General features: G+C 47.1%; 1 protein-coding gene across 1 annotated transcript in view; it reads left to right on the top strand.

Moving 5' to 3' along the window:
- The window catches only part of LOC144142607 (anoctamin-4-like), a 97,920-nt gene extending 80,957 nt beyond the window's left edge, over positions 1-16,963 (top strand). Inside the window, exons 17-27 of the mRNA XM_077674240.1 lie at positions 143-301; positions 398-434; positions 1,196-1,307; positions 2,594-2,648; positions 3,175-3,269; positions 4,165-4,307; positions 6,738-6,890; positions 8,712-8,764; positions 11,511-11,695; positions 12,576-12,681; positions 15,599-16,963. Coding sequence (XP_077530366.1) covers positions 143-301; positions 398-434; positions 1,196-1,307; positions 2,594-2,648; positions 3,175-3,269; positions 4,165-4,307; positions 6,738-6,890; positions 8,712-8,764; positions 11,511-11,695; positions 12,576-12,681; positions 15,599-15,781 — 1,281 coding nt within the window. The 3' untranslated portion in view covers positions 15,782-16,963. The remainder of the gene's footprint in view (positions 1-142; positions 302-397; positions 435-1,195; positions 1,308-2,593; positions 2,649-3,174; positions 3,270-4,164; positions 4,308-6,737; positions 6,891-8,711; positions 8,765-11,510; positions 11,696-12,575; positions 12,682-15,598) is intronic.
- Positions 16,964-23,385: the final 6,422 nt, after the last annotated feature.

Below are 23,385 nucleotides of genomic sequence, written 5' to 3'. Positions count from 1 at the left end.
TTGTGATTTTATTTTATTTTTCTGAGTAAACAAAACCTTGTTTTGCCGAACGAGCATCTAGCAAGCAATAAAAGTGATAATATTTCAGCTTTGATTAAACTTTTTCCATTTTTTGTTCTATAATCGTTAACTTCGCTCCCAGCTGTGCCTGGTGATCTGCACGGTCTTCGGCATCATCGCCTACCGCATCATACTGGTGGCGCTGCTGTCGCGAGACCAGAACTGGCGGGCCCTGGCCCACATCACTACGGCAATCACGGCCTCAATGCTGAACCTCATCATCATCTTACTTATGAACCGGGTTCGTGTATTCTCATGCATTTTTCCAAGCTCAGCTCTTTTCATCTCGCTATGTCGCAAGTTCCAACTGATGGATCTTTATTTCACATCTTCGCAGGTGTACAGCCGGATAGCCACACGATTGACTGACATTGGTATGGCTCCCCTCCGCACGCATGAATTCTGCAATGTGTATTACTCCTCCCTTTAAGTAATAGATATCGGCACCGTCCCATCAGATGAGTTCCAAGAAAGTATTCACAGTACCAAGCTGTGGGGATTTTATTTTTATTAGAGAAACGTTTTAAACGGTTGTGAAGCATATCTGCTCTGGACGCTGTAGCTGTTTTAAAAATCATGAATAGCTTACTCCCGTGATTTCTCTTTCTATCTCATTCGAAACGCTTGAAACAAGATTTCGTCATGGCAGTACTGAAAGCACAAAAGAACGTACAGAAGAAAAATGTTGAACTTGATTTCACGTTCTTCTGTGGCTTTTTATTTTTCTTAACGACTAATTTTCCTACCATGTTCCGGCGCAAGCGAGCAGTTTTAAGGTGCCCTTCTCTGAAGGTAACTTTCTTCTCTCTGCTCAAAACAAGTATTTCTTGTGTGCTGTTTTGTGTAGAATTTCTTCACTTTTTTATCTCCAACATATTGGCGGTATAATTCTCTTCCCACAAGTACGCTGAAATTAGGCAATATGAATAAAAAAAATAATCGTTCGTCCACAGAAAAGTCTCGTGATAGGTCGGTGATTTGTGTGCCTGCTTCACTCCCTAAAAGTGAAGCAGGCAGGCAATCACAACTCCCTAAGGACTCCCCCTAAGTACTGAACTCCCTAAGAGTGAATGCGTCCCGCGTTTTCATTTCATTTCAGTGAAAAAATGTTCATGGCGGATGTTTTCACTTGCAGAACGCCCGAGGACACAGAGCGAATACGAAGACAGCTTCACCTTCAAGATGTTTCTTTTTACGTTCCTAAATACGTACTCCTCGCTTATTTACATCGCATTTTTTAAAGGAAGGTACGTCGACAAACCTTCATGGTAGACTCGCGCTTTTTCTTGATGCACGTTGCTCTTTTCGAATGCATTGTTGGGTTTCCAAGGCTGTTGCGACGAAGGTTTGCAGCAAGTGCACTTGCAATAGCTTGCTTGGGGCATTTGTGCGTCGAATGCGACAGACCATGGGCTTGACACCAGTATTTTGAAAACATTGGGCCCAATTTAGTCACAGTGTCGTCTCTTTCATCGCAACAGCCTCACTGCAGAAAGCTTACCATACATAACTGTTTCCGTTACTTTTCGCTTGTTGTGCAACTCACGCAAAGGGCAGGTACAAGTTGTGTTTTCAGGGACCTAAATTAGGGACCCTGCAACACTTGCCATCGACTACTAGTAATGTATTTTGGGATAAAGTCTATTGTCCCAGAAATCTCCTCCCGCAGGAATTATGAAAATCCGTTCACAATTAACGAAACTACGCGCGATGAGAAATCCCGCATAATCGTTCCCTCTCAACTCGACCACGGGCAACGCGACGAAAGCTGCGCGCTCTCTCCCGGAGAGGGGGGCGGCTCGCGCCGTTTTCTTCGGCGGCCATCGATATATCACATGCCGGGTAGTTTTCTCCTTTTCTACGCAACGCGGAGGGGCCTATTTCCGGTCTGGTGCCACAAAAAAGCAGGCATGGGTGCCTGCTCGCAAGTGCGCGCTCGGGCTGGTAGGGCGTTTTTGAAGCAATAAACGTTTGTAGTCGAGTGGTCCCGTTGAAAGGGAAGTATTGAGCTCATCACTCAAACTCCGCGCACACTCAAAACACAAAAGAAACAGCAAAACTGTGCCTACAGGTTCAGGCATGGAAGAGGTTCGTACACAGCGATGACGACGACGGAAATGGGAGAATCTACCCGCGAAGTTGACCAGTGACAGCCGATTGGGCAGCCATGGCCTATGTGACGTCCCTCAGGCCATGAATAATGAGGACAACTGAAGAGAGGGCGGTTTGTTTTTCCGCGTCTTTCACATCGATTTGCGCGCTCACCGCTTCACGTGCACGTGTAATATTTGGCTCAGGTATTCCTGGCAGTGTAATCTAAACGTTGCGCAGGTTTACTTGCACTGCTCAAAGAGTGTTGCAGGGTCCCTTTAAGGAATCCATAAATGTACTTTAAAGTGGTTTTATTTTAAGCTAGCCTGTATATTTGCTTAGCAGGGAATAAAAAGTGGGCCTATAACAGATGCCTCACGGAGCAACAGAGAAACCTGCACACACGTTACGTAATTTTTAATCTTGAACGCCCATCGCCTAGGTTTTCTGGACACCCCGGAGAGGAAGGAACCCTGTTCGGGTACAGCTTGGACAAGGTAGGTATAGTTCCAATTCAATGGAGTTTCAGCGTTTATTAGTGTAGTACGTCGGCACTAACTTTATGAAAGGAGCAAATTGTAGGTGCTAGCTAACCTAAGTTGGGGGTTGATTTTTTGTACCCTTATTGGATCTTTCTTCGCGCAGCGTAATAAGAGATTCCCACTGGCGTCTTAAAGTTCACTTCCGGCCCCAAGATTTTTCAGTGACTACAGCTTCTTTTTTCGATTAGGGTACCTGGCAAGACATTTTTTTTTCATTCATGATTACGAAAAGTTGGTGCAGGTGTTCACAAATGGATAAAACCATATTAAAGTGCTGGGACATGTATTTAATGGCCAAAACCCGTTCAATAGACTCAAGAGAACACAATACAAATAAACTCATCACACTTAGTTGCTAGCAGTTTAATGGAGCAGGTATTACACTTAACTTACACCTATCAATTGTGTGCCATTGTAATTCTCTCTTACAATAGGCGTCCGTTTACGGACCCACGAGAGTAAAAGTGTGATTCTGTTTCAGTGCGAAGGTGGCTGTCTGTATGAAGTGTGCGTCCAATTGGCCATTGTCATGGTGGGAAAGCAGATCATCAACAACATCCAAGAGATCGGGCAGCCGTAAGGGCCACGGGCAGTTTGTTTTCTCCTGACACTTACTATTTATTTTCTTCTTGTGGTATGAAATAGTTCACAGAGGACTGTGACAACACGTTTTTGTACTCGCACGTGGGTTCAGTAGGTTCTTGTACAGCATTTGTTCCTTATGGCGGCTTCTGGCCTGTTAAATTCTTACCGATCGTCAAAGACCCGTCAATGCGATGTTTACGACACATTTACAGAAACGATTGCCCTACAGTTTAGATTAAGAACCATTCAAAAATAAGAGCAGTAGCATGAAGCGAGTTTAATGCGAAACACTACAGAACCTCGCTTATACGTTGTTCGTGGGATGACATGACAACCTCATAGACAGGAACGTATCGCACAAGCATTGTGCTAGTATCGAGCAAACGCGTTGGGAAACATTATCAGCAGTAAGTGGTTTTATCATTACGAAGTTCCTTCAGGGCCGAAATTATAGTTGGGCGTTTCTTCCGAACCCCTGACCAGACTTGCGCCCTTTCCTTTCGCGCGCAATGGGCTGTCAGCAACACCTTGGAATGAGATATATACTGACCTGTTTGTTGCTGTATTTATAAATGTCAGTTTCTAGGGTGCTATTTTAAGAAATATTCTGAGTAAATGTCGCGATAAGACAACGTATAAGACGATAAGACAACGTACTGTCGTTGCTTCCGGTGTCAAACAAAATAGACCACAAAATACGACCTTCGTGTGAAGTGTTAGCGCGAACAGAGCGGCGGTTCGTTCAGTAAAGAAATTTGAAGTGTTCCAGTTATCGTTGCACCACCCTGTATATACCCTGAGGTTAGCCCTCTGGTTCTAGAAACAGCAACATCGAAACCGAAACTGAAACCGCATATTGTTCTTTGTGCCCCCGTGTCCAACCCAGGCTGGTTATGAACTGGTGGCGATCCTGGCGCCGGGACCAATTGGCCCGTGACGGCGGCAAGGGCTTGCTGGCTCGCTGGGAGGCCGACTACGTGCTCGCGGAGTGGCACACGCTCTCCTTGTTCGACGAGTACCTCGAGATGGGTGCGCCGCCTACGTTTCTTTACTTATCACAGAATGTGACTTGCAGCTGCAAGTGAAAATATGTCCGCACACACACCACGACGCGCGGTCATCTTCATCGTCACCACCGTGGTTTACTCTTCATTATCCATCACTAACCTCCACAGATAATAAAATCAGTCTGCAGGGAGTGGATTGGGGCTGCGCAGTATAGGAGCCGTTGAAAGTCAATGGGAGGGGCTTTCATCATGCAGGTGGCATAGAACATGATGATGATGATGATGATGATGATGACCATGATGATGACGACGACGACGTTGTTGCTGAGGATGATGATAAACCCACTTTTTTAAAGAGCCATTGACATGTCCCTCTCCTGCAACCTTCGTTTGTGAAGAGCGTCCTGAAACGCTTATTCTTAGCAATTTCCGGTCATTACCTTGGCTAGCTGGCGCAGCTGTACTAAATTAAGCGGATTTAAATATGTGAGGGACATGTAACGTACCGAAATGTTGCTATCAGATTTCCATATTGCGGGCCTCTGGCTAAAGTGCGCTGGGACTTGAAAACTTGTCTACTCACAGAAAAGTTATTCAATCGTTTCCGTGACTGATTAGTGGGTACTGGCTAGTATTGAGAACCACAGGTTCAGATTGATCCTCATAGCTCACCTGCGACAAGGATCAGCGGAAATAACCTCATCGCTTCTTCCTCTTCAAGCGACCAATTGTGTCGCGGAAGCTCGTTATGGTGTTCCAAAAAACCAAGCGTCTCGAGAAAAAAAGGCCTGCCGTGGTCGGAATCGAACCTCAATCCCTTGTGTTATGAAGCCGACATCTATCCGAATGCGACATTCGGACACGGTATTCATATGCAAAGTGTTAGAGATGATACTTACGCTACGTCGTTGCCGCGGACGCCGCCGTTGGTAGGCCGCGTTTCACCCCGGGAGACGGGCGGTTAATTTAAAATAGAGGCGCTGCAGACGCAAACTCGTGTCCCTGTTTACAGCAACGCTGTGGGCACGAAGGCTGGCGTTGATGAGCCGCGCTGCATGCCGGGAGATGAGCGGCTTATTTGAAAGTTGCCGAGAACTAAGCGTGACAGCAAACACGCCAGCGGAAGTGAATCTGTACGTGATGATTGGATGAGGTGATTCTTTGTGATGACGGGGGATTATTTCTGGTATGTGTGTGGTATGGCTTTCTTTTAAGTCCGAGTCAAGTTCAGTAAGTGGATTTGAATCGGGTTGGGGCAGCGGTTGGGGTGGGGTTGATTGGGCATGGGTTTAAATTTTTTAACAGTTTGTTTCGTGTTTTGAGTTTTGGCTTGGTTGATACTGACTGGTGACAAACTTTGTGCGCAATCCTGATTTCTTTAGGGGAGGGGTTGGTTAGTTTTTCTTATTTTTCTCATTTATTCCTTCCTTCCGTGTCCTTCTTTCCTGTCATCGCCACTTTCTAGATTTTCGCCTCCCTATGTCCGTTACCCCCACTCCGATTACGTGTTTCGAGGCGGTTCCCATAAGCACTCGGCTACTCTTTGGATGTTAAAGATGTATGTTTGAGTCTTATATACCGTATTTATAGCCATAAGGAGGTTCAGCAGGCGAGATAATGTGTTACGGTTCCCTGAGGTTGCTTTGGCTGAAACCAGAGGAAGAACAAATGTAGGTTTTTGGTCTAAAATCTGAACGTCACTTACTGATGCTTTGGAGAATTGGCTCAAGAATCGGTGAAGGCCCAGGCGGCCAAGTCAGATGTTGAAAACTAGACATGCATAGTCATCTAGTGTCAGCACCAAACTGCTCGAGGACATCCGGTGCAAAAAAAAAAAACTCTTCCAAACCAAAATATGCAAACAGTCGCGTGTGACATTTACCAATAATCGATTGAAGCTCTGCACAGCAATTTCAATAATTACAACTCCCTTGCTTGCTTCTAACTTCCTCCCTGGCTGACACAATCAGATGGCACGTTTTTGCGTTATATGCACGCGCTCAAAAAAGGTAAAAACGTATAATCTTATTCATCTGATTCATTTCTTGCACATTCCTTTCCTTTGTTGCCTCCTTCACATTATCTTCCGTTTCACTCCTGCACTTGTGTATCGCTTTCTTCCTTAATCACTTCTGTTTGCCCTTGGTTCTTTAGTTGCTTCTTTCTTTCCTTTCCTACATTTCTTTTTCATTGCTTTGATTCTGCAAAGGCTTGAAAAAAAAAAAGAAACCAAGGGCCGCATGTACACGTGTGTTCAGTATTTGGCGAGCCTTTTAAACAAAATAAACTTGGAGAAGTATATCACCTTAGTTTTACAAAGCGGATATTTGAGCCAACGACAGGGAGGGATCCCTGGCCCCCTTGAGCACCATGGTTAAACCCCACAGCTGAAGCCGTCTATAGAAAGAGAGCGCATAAACCAGAGAATAACTTAGTTTCTCTTTCTTCGCAGCGATCCAGTTCGGCTTCGTCACCCTCTTCGTGGCCGCATTTCCCCTGGCGCCACTGTTCGCCCTTCTCAACAACATCGTGGAGATCCGCCTGGACGCCTACAAGTACACGTCGCAAATGCGGAGGCCCCTCGCTGAGCGGGTTGCCAACATAGGTGAGTCGTTGCCACCGTGGTCAGCGGACCTGCACATATTGCTTCGTGCGAGGCTCCGCGTACATGCGTGAAAAATGTATCCAGTCAATTTAAGTGGGCACTTGTGAAAAAACGTGCTTGTGGCGTCGCTAGGTATATATACTAATCTGATTGAGGACTTAACTTTATTAAGATGAACGAAGATCAATGCGTCTGGTGTCACACTAGGGGCAATTCAAATGATTCAGGAAAGGAGCTCGCGTGTCGGATATTATAGCTGAAATAAATGTTCAGTTTTCTTCCACTCCGTAGAGAAGAATGATCAGAAAAGATGGGCGCAGTTCAAACAGTGCACGAAGCAAAGCACGTTTGTTTGTAATCTGCAATTGAGCATGCATACTTCCTAGCCAATTAGCTGACTGAAACTTGGAAGGGCTACAGTTTTCTTCCCGAGTACGAACATGTAAGGCTGTCCATTTCCCTCGCGCGTTGTATGCATGTTACACCAACTCAAACCGCTCTACCACTGAGCAAAGCAGACAGTTCGCATTAGGCTGTCAGACGTTCACATTTAAATCCCCCGCTCGTACAAAGAGCATGTCACTGGTGAAGGCCCAAATCCTAACTGCACGTGCACGCCCTTCCCCTCCCCCATTCGTGCACACGGATAAACCGGAAATAGGTGCTGTGCGCATGCTCAAACGTGAAGGACACGTGCCAAAGTCTCACTCCGAAAGCTTTGCAAGGTGAACAACAATTATAGGCTCACGTCGGAGTTCCAAGCAGGCAAGTTGCTCATCACCCGAGTGGGGTTCGGAGCTACTCGACGAGGTGGCACTTGATGAGTCAACGGCGGTGGCTGCACGTTCTGCGGCAGCGGCTTTCCGCTCTTCTTATGTAGAGCGAAAGACACGCCTCCGTCCCATAGGGAGTTAAACTGGCAACTGCTGATAACGGCGCCAGCATCGTTATCAGTAGATCCGAAACTTAGGAAAGAGGCCTCGGTGGTTCCGAGGGGTACAAAACGTGTTAAAGAAGCGTCGGCGGCATCGAAGGGGGCGGAGCAGCGGTGCCGAATAAAGCGGCTTCACCTGAATGAGAACTGGGGAGAGGGAATTAGACATACAGCTTCGCTGTAAAAGGCTGTATTCAGCTTTTGAACTGGTACCGGTGTTGCCACACAAACAATAAATACCACTACAGTCGTAAAGGGTCGTGGTAAGACGTCTAAGATGACTTTCTATAAAGGCTTCCACCGTGTGCATCGTTCGCGAATTATCTTGATATTTCATCTTGGTTGTTTGGTTTCTTAGTTCTCCTAATGTTTTATGAAAGGACATGTCGCCCGCCTTGCTTCGAAACAAAGATGCATCATTACCTAGGTACTTCCTAGCGCGTTTTAATCATCATCATGATTGTGAGCCATGACTTACTTAGGACAAGCCCACCCAAATAAGGAGTGGTTCTTCTGGGCTGGTTGACCTGGTGGCAGCGAGTGTGTGAATAAAACTAGAATCACGAGTCATTATGCATCATAAAACGTGTATCGTAATACCCCTTTCATGAAGTACAGTAATATGCCATCTAGTGGTCAGGGGCAAGATCCTAACTGCTCTTTTTAGAAAATATAATGGCTTCTCGTCTGCTTCTCTTTCTGGTAAGAAGCGTATTCAATAGGAGTGCACGTGCGTGTGTCGTGTGTTATACATTCATGGTCTGTTACCATATTGTGCGTAATTCGATTTCAAAGTATTTGCTGTCTTTGCAGCGTTGCCACGCGATTATCGAGCTAGTCGTAGCAGTAGGCAAGATCAGCCGGTACTTTTTTTATTTTGTGCGCAGGTGCCTGGCAGGTGATTCTGAAAGGGGTCTCTATCTTTGCCGTCATCTGCAATGTAAGTCCACTGTGAACCGTCAATTTGCTATTTGCGATGAACTGCCCACAAATTGAGAAAGGGTAACGGGGAATGGAACAGAAAATGTCAGTAAGTAAATTGTTCTTAACATGAACTCGGGCGGGCTTTTTACCGCGGTCTTGGCAACAACTAAGCTCTGTCAAAATTACCACTTACTACAAGACACAGCATAGCGTCTGGACGACACATGATGAGCACCACTATCGCTGAAATATGATGGGCATAGCTACACCAAAGGGCTCGATATTTTCGTTAAGTGTGAAATTCCGGAATACTGTCGCGTCGGACAAATTTTACACCTCCCCTAGCCTAGTCTGCAAAGATGACACCATTGCTTGGGGAGCATTATTGGGGTTACCGGCATTCTACTATAGAACAACAAAAAGGAGGAAAAGAAAGCTACTCAATAAAGGACAGTTCTTGCAGTAGCTTTAACCTATATATGTTTCTCTAGTGCCTACCTGTTTTTCCTCTGGGCATTTATACACAAAGCGAACAACGTACAAATTATATTGTCCTTTATTACTGCTTCCATCAATGGTCTGTAACGCGATACGCCTCAGTATAAGCACCGATGCTTTAATGCCTAATGTAACACCGACAGCTTTCCAAACGCAATGTATTGCTGAATAAAGCCTTTCCTGAAACTCGGTGTTAGGGTAAACGGCTTGTAACGGCTCCGGAACGAGCTTACCAGCGGCAATCCCTGCTGAGGGCTTCATTTTCGCTTCAGCACCGTATAAAACTTGTATGCGGAATAAAAAACTTCGCGCTGTCTGCCACTCCCCGAGAGCTAGGTTTCCATCTGCTTACAGCGCAGTGACAAGAATATGGACGACATGGGGTCTTTCGCCATTGATGGCCTTTTAGATGGCGTTTCACGGTCATTGCTTTTCTGGAGCCCGCGCGCATCCGTGGGCGCCAGCTCGTATTGATGAGCAAATTTAGCGGTACTTTTACTGCCACTCTGAATAGGGACATAGCGGACGACTAGAAATTCTATGGCAATTTTCATAGGTTATTTACTGAGCACATATTTAAGCGCTGTTCTGCAAACACCCGTCGCCCACTTCCCTGTTCACTCGTTTTATCTACCATGTAATTGCCCGACGGCGTTTTTTTATCTCTACGGACCCACTTAGAGCAGGAAAGCCTAAGAGATGAATGCAATAGGACCCTTCATGTAATAATAGTACCGAAAAGCTCATTTTGAGAGCATTATTTTCGAGTGTAATCTGTAATACTTGGTTGTGGTCGCACATTTTCATGAATAGGATAAGCTGTAAGCCAAAGTAACCCTGCGGGGTTTTTCAGGTTGTACGTTTCCCTTTGACCGCTTCTCCGTGTTTCGATGTGTGAATAAAGTGCTGCAGTGCTCAGCTTTGTCATCTGGCAGTTATATGTGGGCCGGACTGCCTTGTATACCTGAATCACGTTATCAGTGGTTGCCTGTTACTTGCGGGTGTAGAGACATAACTGTTAGAACGGCTATATCGCGCGCTCAGTGTACGAAAAAAAATTATGGTTGATCCCTCTTTCATAGGAATCGGTAAAACACGAAAGCGAAAGGTGTCTTACAAAACCAGTTGAATGTTACAGGAACCTCCTTCATGTGCGAAGGGTTCGCGAGCCTGACCCCGCCAGACGAAGTGACGGCGACACGTAAGAAATTAAAAAAATAACCGATTTATTCCGGGACAACACCAAAAACGACATGCACAGAAGCAGCAGCTTGACACACAACGGTCATGGGAACGACGCCACAGCGGAGCCTTGCCTCATTTCACCCGCGTCCCCTGTACACGAAGGCGCTGGCATCGAGACGCCAACTGTCGGAGCTAATTAGCGTCATGATGCGCTACTTCGCTTCGCCTCTCCTAGACGGGAGCACCATCTAAATGAATCATAGGGAAGGGCATGAGGCGCGTTCGTAAAGCTGCACGTCTCTGCTCATATAGGGCAGTCGGTAGAGCGCCTCGTACCTCCCGTTGCGGTGAGAGGGCTCGAGAGGGCATGGGCTTGAATCCGGGTGCCGCAGCGTCAATGGCATTTTTTCTGGCGACGTCACTTCCGTGACGGATATGATGTGCGTGAGACATTGGTGTACCCGGGCATAAAACACTTTCGTGTTAAAATAAACCAATTTTCACCCAGTGTGAAATCCACTGAAACAGAGGAGCTGTGGTTCTCTTGTGTTGGCTTGAACGTTAACTCGGCGCCCGCCCGAGAACGACAGCGCCGTCGTCGCCCGAATTCTACGGCTCGTGCAAAGGAATCGGCAGCTAAAAGTCAGCGGTGGGAGGCTCCCTCCCCTCTCCCTCACCTAGCGCGAGGGAGACAAACTTACCCTTTAACCCTTGCGGGGCCACTGCGCCCTCTATCAGTGGGTCTGGGAACCGGTCTCCGCTAAGCCACCTGCATGACGTACGACCTGCAGGAGACTTACCAAAAAGCTCGACATACAACAGCTCCTCCGCTAAAGAGTTAGGAGTCATTTTGCTCCAAGGTAAGAGGAAGAGTCAGCCACAGCTTGGCTGTCGATGATTTCAACCCTTTCTCCTAGGCTGCAGCCCAGCACAAGCTTTGTCGCCTCGCTCAGTGTCATTTGGCAGCCCGTCGCCTCGGCTTTGGCGCTGGACGGCTGCGCACTCTGTGATGTGCCCTATTACGCCGTTCGTTACACTACGCATGAGCGCACACAAGTGGCTTCTGCTCTCGTGCGCAGGCTTTCCTAATCGCCTACACGAGCGACTTCATTCCCCGGCTATTGTACCGCATGGTGCACAGTCGGGACCACAGCCTGCGCGGATTCGTCAACTTCACGATGTCCGCCTTCGACACGAGTGACTTCGACGACGAGACGCGCCCTGAGAACGCCACTCTGGACGGCATCGTCGTGAGAGAGTGCAGGTATCAGCTGTATTTTGCGCTGCAGGTATGCGAGTGTGCAAGTATGCTCATGCAGCGCAGGCATGCGGTGCATGAGCTACAGTGTATGCAATATATTTAGTGCACGTATTTTGTGCAATGCATGTCCTGCAATGCATCTCATTCATGTATTCCGTACGTGTATTTTGCGCGATGCATATCCTGTAATCATCTAGTGCAGCGGAGTCCAGATATGTAGTTCAGAAGTGTGAGCACAAAATGCTCGCACTCGTGCTATGAAATCACTGCAGCAGAAACGTTTGTAGGTACGCTTATTGAAGCACAAGTTGGAAGCTGTTTGCTATTTTTCATTTAAGGTGCAGGTCGAAATCGACAAAACTCACAAGTACTTATACCAACAGCGTGTAGTGGGCCTTCCCGTTTTTGGCCTTCTCCGCACTACTCCAACGCAATCCCTATAGATTCATTTTTATTCATTTTCCTGTCAATTACTGTACCTCCTTGCGTAGCATGATTACCTTTACCGTGCCATCTGTGCCTTGCCCCCTTTATCACATACCTTTTCTGAGCGAAATAGTTCGCCGCTAAGAAATTTTGCAGTTAGTATTATTTTTAACAGAATCGCCAATTTAACGAGTTGATAAACCATTCATCTCGAGGAAGAAGAGATTCGTCGCTAACGAGGATGGGCTCAGAGCGTACAGCGTATAATATTTCATGTCTGATGCTAACGTACAGCCCTCAGCACCCAAGTGAACCCTTAATGACAATTAGCGTTCACGAACGCGTGTGGTTCGGCGAGGGCCCTGCAATGATGGTGTCGCGTTCGCAACTACTTGAATTTTTCTAGAAGTTGTGAAAGTAGTTTTTTGGTCGCAACTTGTGTCGTTTGGTCACGCAGGTACCTGGACTACCGGGAACCGCCCGGCTCCAAACAGGAGTACCAACTGACACTTACTTACTGGCACATATTCGCCGCCAGGCTATTCTTCGTCGTCGTGTTTGAGGTAAGCCTGCGTATATGTACCTTCATGTTCCGTTTGGGGGGGGGGGGGGATTCGTTGCCTTGATTTGTTAGTAAGACCGAAGATGCAAGTGGGTTGTCCGTTTCGGTATCCGCCTTCAGCATTGTGACCCCCATCCCATAATCTCAAGCAATTACGCATGTAATGCGTTTAGGTACCTTTAGTGTCTGCAGGGTTGCCTGGTCTTACTGAAATAACAACATTGGTTGCAACGTGCGGGTGAGGCTAAATTAGGATTGAATAAATCTTACTACGAAGGCTTTATGGTACAAAAACAGCACGCTCACCTGAACAGAATTTGGTTACCCTAATGCAGTATTCAGAGCCTCCGATGTTCTCTCCTGCAGTACGCATAAAGCGAAGCTGGTGTGCGAACGGATGGATGGGAAAAATATACACTGTTTTTCTCGTTTTCCATCATTTCAGCCAACATTTCTGGTCGTCACCGCGGTAAAGTGCAGGCCCACTTCACAGCACGACGGCGCAGTATATAATGATGCTGCTGTCGGTAGTAATCTACAGTCAAACTAGCAGTCGCTGCAAACGCTGCAAACGGCATATCGGCGGCGCTAACGTCTCGTTAAGATTTAAAGCGGATGTAGAGGCTTTAGGTGGCGCATACCTGATGTGGACCTCGCAGGGGTACCAATAATAAAGTACCAATAATAAAACCAACGGAGATCGTTTTAGCCCACGGCGATGAAACCGTTTGGGGGTAGAGGTATACAGCTTGCTGTAATGCGAATAACGGAGTGCGAGGCTTTCAGTACTTAATCTGCGCATCCCTGCGACGGACCGCGTAGCGCTTAGCCCAACCAACAAGAGCATCGTTTGGCATGCGGATTTTGATGTGGCCCATCGACACGTTTGGGGTCCGTTTACGCTACCACTGTCTAATACTTCGTTAAGTAGGAATAAAACAACGCAGAGCGAAGTTAAATAGCGGTAGCGTGAACAGACCCCTTTACCTATGTATATTGCTGTTATAGACGGACACCTGCGGGTATATATGGCAAGTTGTTACCACACGTTAGCGACAGTGTGAAGCAGTTACATCAAGGAGCGGTATGGCTTAAATCGAGACCTGCGAGGTTTCAAAATACCATGCACAGAGGCAATAGTTGTTTGAAAAGCCGGCAAATGTGCAAAAAAACTGTGGTTGATCTCGGTGATAGGAATCGGTAGAACACGAAAGTGAAATGTGCAGCGCAATCTGCAGCTGAGCATGATTTGCGGGTCGGCGGCTGTCTTGTGGGTGTGCTTGGCGACATCCTGCTGGCGGGTCACTTGGGCAAAGGTGTACTGGCATCATTTCCGTGACGGATATGACGTCAGTGAAATCTTGGTGTATCCCGGCATAAAACACTTTCGTGTTAAAATATAAAACCCGAAAACGAACAGTCCTAAATGTAACGTACTCTGTAGTACTGAGGTTACTTCCCCGCAAAAAGACTGTGTGTGCAGGGGTGCACCCTTTACAGGCCGCTTGCTTCGTTGTACTAGTGTCATTTGCGTGACGGATATGATGTCAGCGAAATCTTGGTGCATCCCGAAATAAAACACTTTCGCGTTAAAATAGCTTGATCATTTGGCCACCACATTGTTTGTCGTACTGTTTCTGACGACAGAAATCACAGAGGCTAGTAAGGAAAATGTTTTGTAGGGCTGCCGATGAACAACCATGACAGACGCGCCATGTAACTTTCCACCGGTGCATTACAATATTGTGTACAACTTAGTCGTTTTCCAGAGTGGGCAGTGCAGTGCGATTTGTGACGTCTAAAGAGGCGACAACAACAATAAGAACCAAACAGACGTATGCTACCTCTTACATTTTAATTTGTAAGGAAATTAGTTCACATCGCCCATCAAAAACGTAGAAATTCATAGAAGATGGAGCTCTTTCATTGAAACAATAAGATATTCTGGGTCCCTTTAAAGGGGCCATGAAGAGAAAATACAAGTTTGCTTTATTCCAAAGATTTCGTGTTCTGTGATGCCCCAGCGCTTGTCCGGAAGCAAACGATGCTTTATTCACTGTGAAATTATTCAATTTAAGCGAAAATTTTGATTCTCGCGCGAAAATGTGTGTTTGAACGATGTGTGCGATGACACCATAAGAACAGGTCTTTCAGCTAAACTTGTTGGGGAGTGAAGACTTGCTTCCTGTTAGTCAACCTAGATGGCGCCACCACACAGCGGCAAGCCGTTTTCTGCCTTTGGTTTGTTTGTGACCGTATTTAAACCTGGCTTCGTTTTGTTCATGGAGAAAATATTCTTTTCGTGAAACATAGTGCTTGCTCGACAGATATGGTCACGTAAGACACCGTCGCTTGCGTCAATCGGCCTGTGTCCTCTGAGACAACCCCAAAGCCCCGCAGTGCTGTGCATTTAAACGAAGCATGGTGCGCGCAGTACTAACAGCAGTACGCATTGGTACTTCTATGTTTACGTGTGCTTTCGTAATTTCCACTGTGTGTCCACCATTCTCACTCATATAAGTAGAATGTACCCTAAATTTAAGCGCAAATCGCTCGTTCGGCAAGCTTATAAGTTCTGCCTAATTTGCGTTTGCTTTCGCCGGCCTTCGCCAATCGCAAAGCTGGCTGGTATGACATCATAAATTCTGTGGCGGAAAATGAGCTAGTGGGTCGCATGGCCTTTCCCTTTTCTCTAATTATACAGCTTATTTGAGCGAAGCTTTCGTTAAAAGTGGTGTGAACATGATTCTAACGAGGCACTCTTTTGAATGAACCAAACTTTCCTTTTGTCTTCATGGCCTCTTTAAGTAGAGAGCCTGCAATGTGTAAGCTCAGCCTCCATGGGCGTCACTTTCTGGAAATGCTCTCTGAAAATCCGGTGAAGTACAACGCCTTCTTTTTCCTGCATCCATGCGCAGCACGTGGTGTTCTTCATCACGAGCGTGGTGGCCGCCCTTATCCCGGATGTGCCGCGGTCGGTCCAAGAGCGCATCAGGCGCGAGCAGATTGTCTCCCAGGAGATCATCGCCGGTCTGGACTCTGGCGATCCCCACCAGGCCCAGCAGGGAACCAGGAGTGCGTCTCCCCCGCGAAGCCACTGACCAAGCAAGCGGACTACCCAGTGGAGCCCGTCGCCAACCACACTTCAGTGAAGGCGGGCCGAAAGACAAAACGTGGACGGTGTACATGAATCCTGTTATGTGCGTTTCGAACTGTAATGCGCTAAAAATTATTGTGGCGTTCGTGCTTTTTGATATATTGTAATGTCCACAGGTGCAAATATCCGCATGATGGCATTTCTGATAGCCTAGAGGCTTCGTCCTTGGTAACGTTCTCAATGGACACTTCGTGCATCACGCCTTTTGCAACCTCGAAAAGTTTTTGAACGCTGTTTGTCTACATTTTTTTTTTTGCAAATAGAAGGTGCAAATATCCGCATGATGGCATTTCTGATAGCCTAGAGGCTTCGTCCTTGGTAACGTTCTCAATGGACACTTCGTGCACCGCACCTTTTGCAACCTCGAAAAGTTTTTTAACGCTGTTTGTCTATATTTTTTTTGCAAATAGACTGGTGCTTTGCTTTCATTTCCGCTCATTCTGAGGGGACCAAACAAAACGCGCTGTCGAGAGCAATGCCATCGTGACCCCACCTATCGATTTGGCTGTCCTGATTTGTTCGTAAAGACTGGGAAGCATCCAAGCCAAATTACGTTTGCGAAGACTTCAGCAGGGGGCTTTACTTTGCGTAGGCTGAATACGACGTTCACTGTTCCAAACACCCTACGCCCACGGCCCATGCAGAGCAGCTCATCATCTCTAATCAATGCTGCAGCCTGAACATATTACATACGTCATCACGAAGGCCTGAACTGCAGAGTACGATTGTGGGTGAACCTGGTGGCGTTCATGGGTTGGCGTTTTTACGTGTGGACATTTTAATGGGAACCTCGTGAAGCGTATCCTCAGCGTCAATCCACAGCACACCCACACCTCTTTCACTCATGGTTTGTGACGTAGAAAGAAGCATTCGCGGGCGAAAAGCCGCCTAATTTTAGAGCAGCTTGTGGGAAACAGGTGGTTACCGAGATGTCTGATGATGATTGCGTTTCACTGAGCTCTGTCACTATCAAGGGTTCCTAAACAATATCTTCGTCGTATTAGCTGCAAACTTGAGAGGCCTCACGCACATATTTTCATATTTTTGCTGACCTAGGCAGCAAACTGCAGTTTCTTTACGTGAGTTCGTGTTACTGCACGTCGTGTGTTTGCTGTCGCCGGGGGGGTGGGGGGGTGAATTTGAATGTGTGTACGTGTGTCCAGTGTGTATACTGTTGTGCGTTTTATCTGAGGCAAAAAAGAAGTTACATTTCACGTATATTGTTGTTGTGAACGGCTCCTGACTCTTTTTTTTTACAACACGTTGCCAACGTTGCTTTACATCCATGGCGCGGTGCTGTTGGTGTAATTACATGATGTAAGCGAACGTTTATGTACTTAGTATGTCGCTGAGCACCCTATATTTATCTACTTTGCGAGGAAAACCATTGTTGTACAAACATATGCAACGAGCGCAAGAGTTATCCGAGAGTGGCGCGCCGGGTAAGGCAGTACATCTCTATTACTGCATAACCCGCCGCGGTGGCTCAGTGGCTAAGGCGTTGCGCTGCTGAGCACGAGGTCGCGGGTTCGATTCCCGGCCGCGGCGGCCGCTTTTCTGATGGAGGCGAAAAGCAAAAACGCCCGTGTGTACGAGATTTCGGCGCACGATAAAGATCCCCAGGTGGTCAAAATTAATTCGGAGCCCTCCACTAGGGCGCGCCTCATCGCCTGCGTTGCGTCGGTGCGTTAAACCCCACAATCAATCAATCAATCTATTACTGCATACAGAAAATGACGGAAGGATGAAACAATGTGGCAAATCTATTTTTACAGATTTAAAAAATGCGTGACAAATCCAAATGAACGGTAAGGTATCCTCGAGACGCATGCGCTTGCGACCGATTTAAACATCGTCCTGAAACCCCCATCCCCTAGCATCGTTTTTTCTTAGCTGCTGCTTTTCTGCTTTTTAGGGAGTGTCAATACGCCCATATGAATTCAGCCGGAATATTTTGTTCCTCTTGCACGTGTACCGAAAGCAGGCTTTCGAAGAAACGTTGCTGCATCATTGGACGGCTTCGTATTCAGGAGAGTACTACCGCGTGGCCCATGTGGTGGTCTTAATCAGATGCTCGTTGTTCGCCGGGCTTGTTTCGTGGCGCTTTCGTTCGTCACACTTGTTTACGGAATGCCCCACGTAAAGCCTGAACAATGGTGGCCGTTACGTATGATATAAAAGTCGCTGAATTTCGCGATCGATGCTTCGTAATGGAGGTGTATGTACACCCCCCATGATGCTGCTGCACCGACGAATTCATTGCTACTCGTAAAAACAAAACACAACACGCTCTTTTTAGGATGAGAAGAAGCTGTCAAAACTGTGGTTTCTTTTAAGATAGTAACGGTTTGAGCAACGGCACAAAACAATAATCTGGCGATTCCTCAAGCTTGCGGGGTCATCGAAGCGTACGCGTATACCGTTAAATTGCGTAGTGTTAACCAGTGCGGCCAACAAGCGCAAAGCTTAACGTGCCTTTTCCGGCGCACAGTACATTCGCTTTTATGCTGATTGAGCATCGGTTTCCTGCCTGAAAGGTGTCATTATCACCCCAACTGCCTACCACACCCACTAGGCCTCCTATTGGGCTATAATTCTACTTCGTGCAATACATCCACTTGTGTGGCACAGCTAAAACTAAGGCGCACTCAGCCATCTCCCCGCCTCGACTTCGCCAAGGTCCTGTCCCAACAGCGCTCAAAGGAACCTGATGATGGACCGTTGTGGTACCCTTCGCCATGCCCCATTTTTCTACAGTGCGCACGGAACCAGCAGTGGTGGTGATGCGAGTGAGCCCACTGCACCACTTTGCTTGCCGTATGATCAGTTTCCTTATTGATTGCGCCTTCCCTTTGGGATGAAAACGCTTCGTCGATTTATTGCACTCGCAATTAAACAAAGTGACAGAATCCCCACTCCGTGGATAATGGCGAGGGTTCGGAGTACGGAGACTCGAAATGACATACAAGCTGCGCCCCGAGTGACATCCCATTTGCGCCCCCGACCGTCATTCGATTCGAGCCGTGAGTGTCACCTTGATTATTCCCTAAATCGCTTGATGGTAGTGTGCGCACGGATGGACGCGGACGGACATTGGGAGGTCCTAAGGTACTCCGCACCGTTACAGGCGAGGGAGTAAGCCCGTTGACTCTCGAGTGCTAACTCACGGTCATATACAGCCCAATGGGTAAGACGACTGACACTAACTCTGGTCTGCCAGATGCAGGCTCGAATCCTGCTGGTGCCTGTGTGATTTTTCGCGATTGTAAATGCTATGCGCATGGACGCGGACGGACACTGTGAGGTCCGAGGATGCTCCGCACTTAAAATAAATCGCATTAACAAGGCGCACAAAATGCAAGCAATAATCATATCGATACTGCGGTGCTCCCTTCACGTCGGTGGCTTCCGTGGTTTGTATTTCGCTCTAATGTATTCGCTGAAGAACAGACAGACGAGTACAGATCTTAACAATCAGATTTGTCATGCGCAAGGACACGTTTAAGCTGAAAAAAGGCATTCGAAAAGGATTGATTGATTGTAGGGTTTAACGCGCAGACGCAACGCAGGCGATGAGGCGCGCCGTAGTGAAGGGCTCCGGATTAATTTTGACCACCTGGGGATCTTTAACGTGCGCCAAAATCTAGCGCACACGGGCGTTTCTGCTTTTCGCCTCCATCAGAAAAGCGGCCGCCACGGTTGGGAATCGAACCCGAGTCCTCGTGCTCAGCAATAGAACGCCTTAGCCATTGAGCCACCGCGGCGGGTGGCATTCTAAAAGGAACCCTATTGGCGAGTTGCCTTCATAAAGATGCGAACCGAGGGAACATAAGCTTTAAACGAGCTGTTCTGCTGAGCCCATTTATGCTCCAAATAAGAAAGCTGGTTGGTGTCCTAATTTAACACATGCATAAGCAACTTGCACTTTATTTTCTCACGTGCCAGCAGTCTTCCAGACGATGCGGAGAGACCGGTACAACCTGCCGGTAAGTACTCTGCCTACTGAGTCAATCGAAATATCAATATCCACCCCTCTCCCTTTTGTCACTACTCAGAAAACCTCGCGCCTCTTCTCGCAACTCAGCCTACCAGCAAGGAGCGTCACCGCACCAGCGACGGAGAGTTAGTGAAAGAGAGAGAGAGAGAGAGAGAAAGAAAGAAAGAGAGAGAGAGAGAGACTTTATTACGCAGTAATGTGATCGTGATTCCTCAGTCCAGGAGCCCATGTGCTGTCACAAGCAGGAGCTAGTCCTCAGGTCGACAGCTGGACAGCAGTATCGCCACTGCTCAGGGGAAGGGGTGGAAGGTCTGAGTTTTTTGTGCAGTCGAATAATATGTGTCAGAGTTCGTGGTTCCTGGCAGAATCTACACTTATCAGAGTACTGTGTAGGAAAGAGCAAATGCATACGGATGGAGAGGAGAAAAGTGCGAAAAATGGGCGCCATTGGAAGCGGCGAAGACATCGCGGCGTAATGCGCAGCTCATTACCTCGAACGATGACCCCAGTTTTGCTCTTTACCATGAAATGGTCTTACGCTACTTCCCAAACGATCTGTGTCCGGTGATCTTCGGTCCAAACAAAGCATGGGGGTAGGGGAAATGTGAGAGTGAGAGAAAGAAAGGGCCAGGGAACACGGTGGACCATCACGATTATCGGCGTACCCCATGAGGGATATTCCACTGCACTAAAACGCGTCTCTCAATCTTCTTTGAATTGTATATGTCCATAGCTTCGCTGGGCTCCGGCTGGACCTACAGAGTAGAGTAGAGAACCTTTACTGGAAAAGAGGGACCACTGGTTACGACAGAGGAAACTGATGGGGAGGGAGAAAAGGGGGGAAATACCCTAATGCTGCGAGTTTCTGAAGCCTCGGTTGATTGAATGAATGGGCCAGTTCTTGGTGTCTGTAGTTTATGGGCGAGTTCATGGTATCGGCAGTAGGTAGAGTTAGCAGCCCGGTACAGGTTCGGCAGTCAGATACAGATACATCCGGTGGAGGACCCGCTCAAACAACCCGTGCTAGACCGATTTTAATTGAGTACACAGCAATTTCAGATAATAGTTGTGCATCGGTGTGTGGTTGTGGGGTGTGAATATAGGTTGGACCTCGACCTCGACCTCGGCTGGACCTACAGAGTAAAGTAGATCATTTACTGGAAAGGGAGACCACTGGTTGCGATGGGGGAAACTGATGGGGATGGAGAAAAAGGGAAAATACAAAAATTCTGGCGGTTTGTAATAACTGTTTATTGAGTGAATAGGCCAGTTCTTGGTATCTAGACAAGGGAGAACAACTCAAACAACCCGCGCTTGACCACTTATAAGTACACTGCAATTTCAGGTAATAGTTGTGCATCAAACTTGTACGTAAAACCGAGCACACGAACGGGACAGGAAAAAGAAGAGACAAGACGAGCGTCCTGTCTCTTCTTCTTTCTGTCCCGTCCGTGTGCTCAGTTTCACGCATAGGTATGAAAAACCAACTAGCCCAACAACGCGCTTTACTGAGCTTTGTTGTGCATGAACGTTGTTCTGGATCGGTGTGTGGTTGGGGGGACGTGAATGTAGGTTGGACATCGACCATAAGTGGCGTTGGCGTGGTAGGACCAACGGTCTGTATGTTGCTGGAAACAAGCAGGAATTATGAGTGAGTGGAGCTCCCTAAATGAATTTTAATCGTCACTCTAAAAGCTGAGTGTTCTACTTCTATGGCTTTGTTTCAGTTGGTTTTTACACAAGCTTGCATTTGGCGTATTTTAAAGAAAACCAGCAACACTTACCACCGACCCCTCATAATGTATTTTGGGGTACAGTCTATTGCCACAGCAATGTCCTCCCGCATGAATGATACAATTCCATTCACTCTCGCCTAAGCTACGCGCTATCATAAATCGCGCGTAATCATTCCCTCTCAACTCGACCGCGGACAAAGCGACGAAAGCTGCGCGCTCTCTCCCGGAGAGGGGGCGGCTCGTGGCGCTCACTTCGGCGGCCTTCGATATATCACAGGCCGGGGAGTTTTCTTTTTTTATCCACAATGTGGAAGGGCCTATTTCCCGTCTGGTGCAACAAAAAAGCAGGCATATCTGCCTGTTCGCAAGCGCACGTTCAGGCTGGTAGGGCGTTTTGTAACAAAAAAACATTGATTGTCGAGTGGTCTGGTTGAAAGGGAAGTACAGTCAAATACCCCTTGAACGAACGTCACTTAAACTAACTATTCAGTTATACGAATGTTTTGAATCCGCTACTGAACCGCCATTTAACCCAATGTAAACGCCCTTCAGTTGAACGAAATTCAGCGCAGTGCGCATTTCAGTTCTACGAACATATTGCTTGGCACAATCCTAAGTCTCCACTGATGAGAGCAATGAACCCAATGGCTGGGAAGAATTTTCGGAAAGTATGAGCGCAGGCAGCCCTTTGCCTTTTTAGGACAATGACACATGGGGCTCTCAGGTTGATACATGCGCCACGTTGACTACAGAAGAAGTTGTAGCGAGCGTACTACCTCAGGAAGAAGAAGACGACGAATCAACGCTTGAAAAGGAAGCACCAAAAATGTCAGCTAAAAAAGCACTGATGTGCTTTAAGAAACTGAAGTCATTTGCGTCCCAACAGACTGTTATGCCGTAGAAGGTTCACGAGAGCTCGGACACTGTGATTCAAGCAATCATTACCGCCGTCCTAGGAGCACATGTGTAGCAGAAGATTAGTGCATTCTACAAAAGGTGCTAAATAGTTAATATCGGCTTCCAAATGACCACAATAACCAACAAACGGGCTGAAATATCATGTGAAAACTGATGTTTACTTTAGCGCGTGGCAAGAAGCTGCAACATATCTATTTCAATTGAGTGAACTTTCAATTTAACAAACTTTTCCCTGAGGTCCCTTGAAGTTCGTTGAAGTGAAGTTCCACTGTATTGGGTTCATCACTTAAACTCCGTGCGCACTCAAAACACAAAAGAAACGCCAAAACTGCGCGTACAGGTTCAGGCATAGAAGAGGTGGGTGCACAGCGCCGACGACGGCGGATCGTCACAGGAAATGTGAGAAAGTTGACCAGCAACAGCCAATAGGACATCCACCGCATAAGTGACGTAATTTCAGTAGTGCCAGCGGTGCGTAATGAGGGAAATTGAAGCGCCGTTGGTTTTCCGCGTCTTTCACAGCGATTTGATTGCTTGCCGCTTCACGTGCACGTGTTATAGTTGGCTAAGGTATTCCTGACGGTGGAGTCTAAACGTCGCGTAGGTTTATTTGCGCTCTTCAAAGCGTGTTGCAGGTTCCCTTTAAGTGAAGTGCTCGTTACAGATTACTTTCATTTTAATGTCATGGTGACAGCCAAAAACCTTCCCGGAGAAGGTGTACCGTCCTCGTAAGAACAAATGCAAACATACAGGAAGAGCACTGGGTAGATATTGGGAGGATACTGGAAATAGCTTAAAACAAGAGGAAGACCATTTACCAGCAGATCCACTCTTAGAAGCTTCAGAGGCGTGCGTTGAACTATATTTTTTCTGTAAGTTATTCGAAGTGACTTAAAG

The sequence above is a fragment of the Haemaphysalis longicornis genome, unplaced genomic scaffold (assembly GCF_048455015.1).
Source record: "Haemaphysalis longicornis isolate Haplotype H1 unplaced genomic scaffold, Haemaphysalis longicornis Haplotype H1 scaffold_6, whole genome shotgun sequence".
In the NCBI taxonomy this organism is placed as follows: domain Eukaryota; kingdom Metazoa; phylum Arthropoda; class Arachnida; order Ixodida; family Ixodidae; genus Haemaphysalis; species Haemaphysalis longicornis.
Note: the sequence above shows the minus strand (reverse complement) of the source record. Positions and strands in the feature narration are given on the sequence as shown.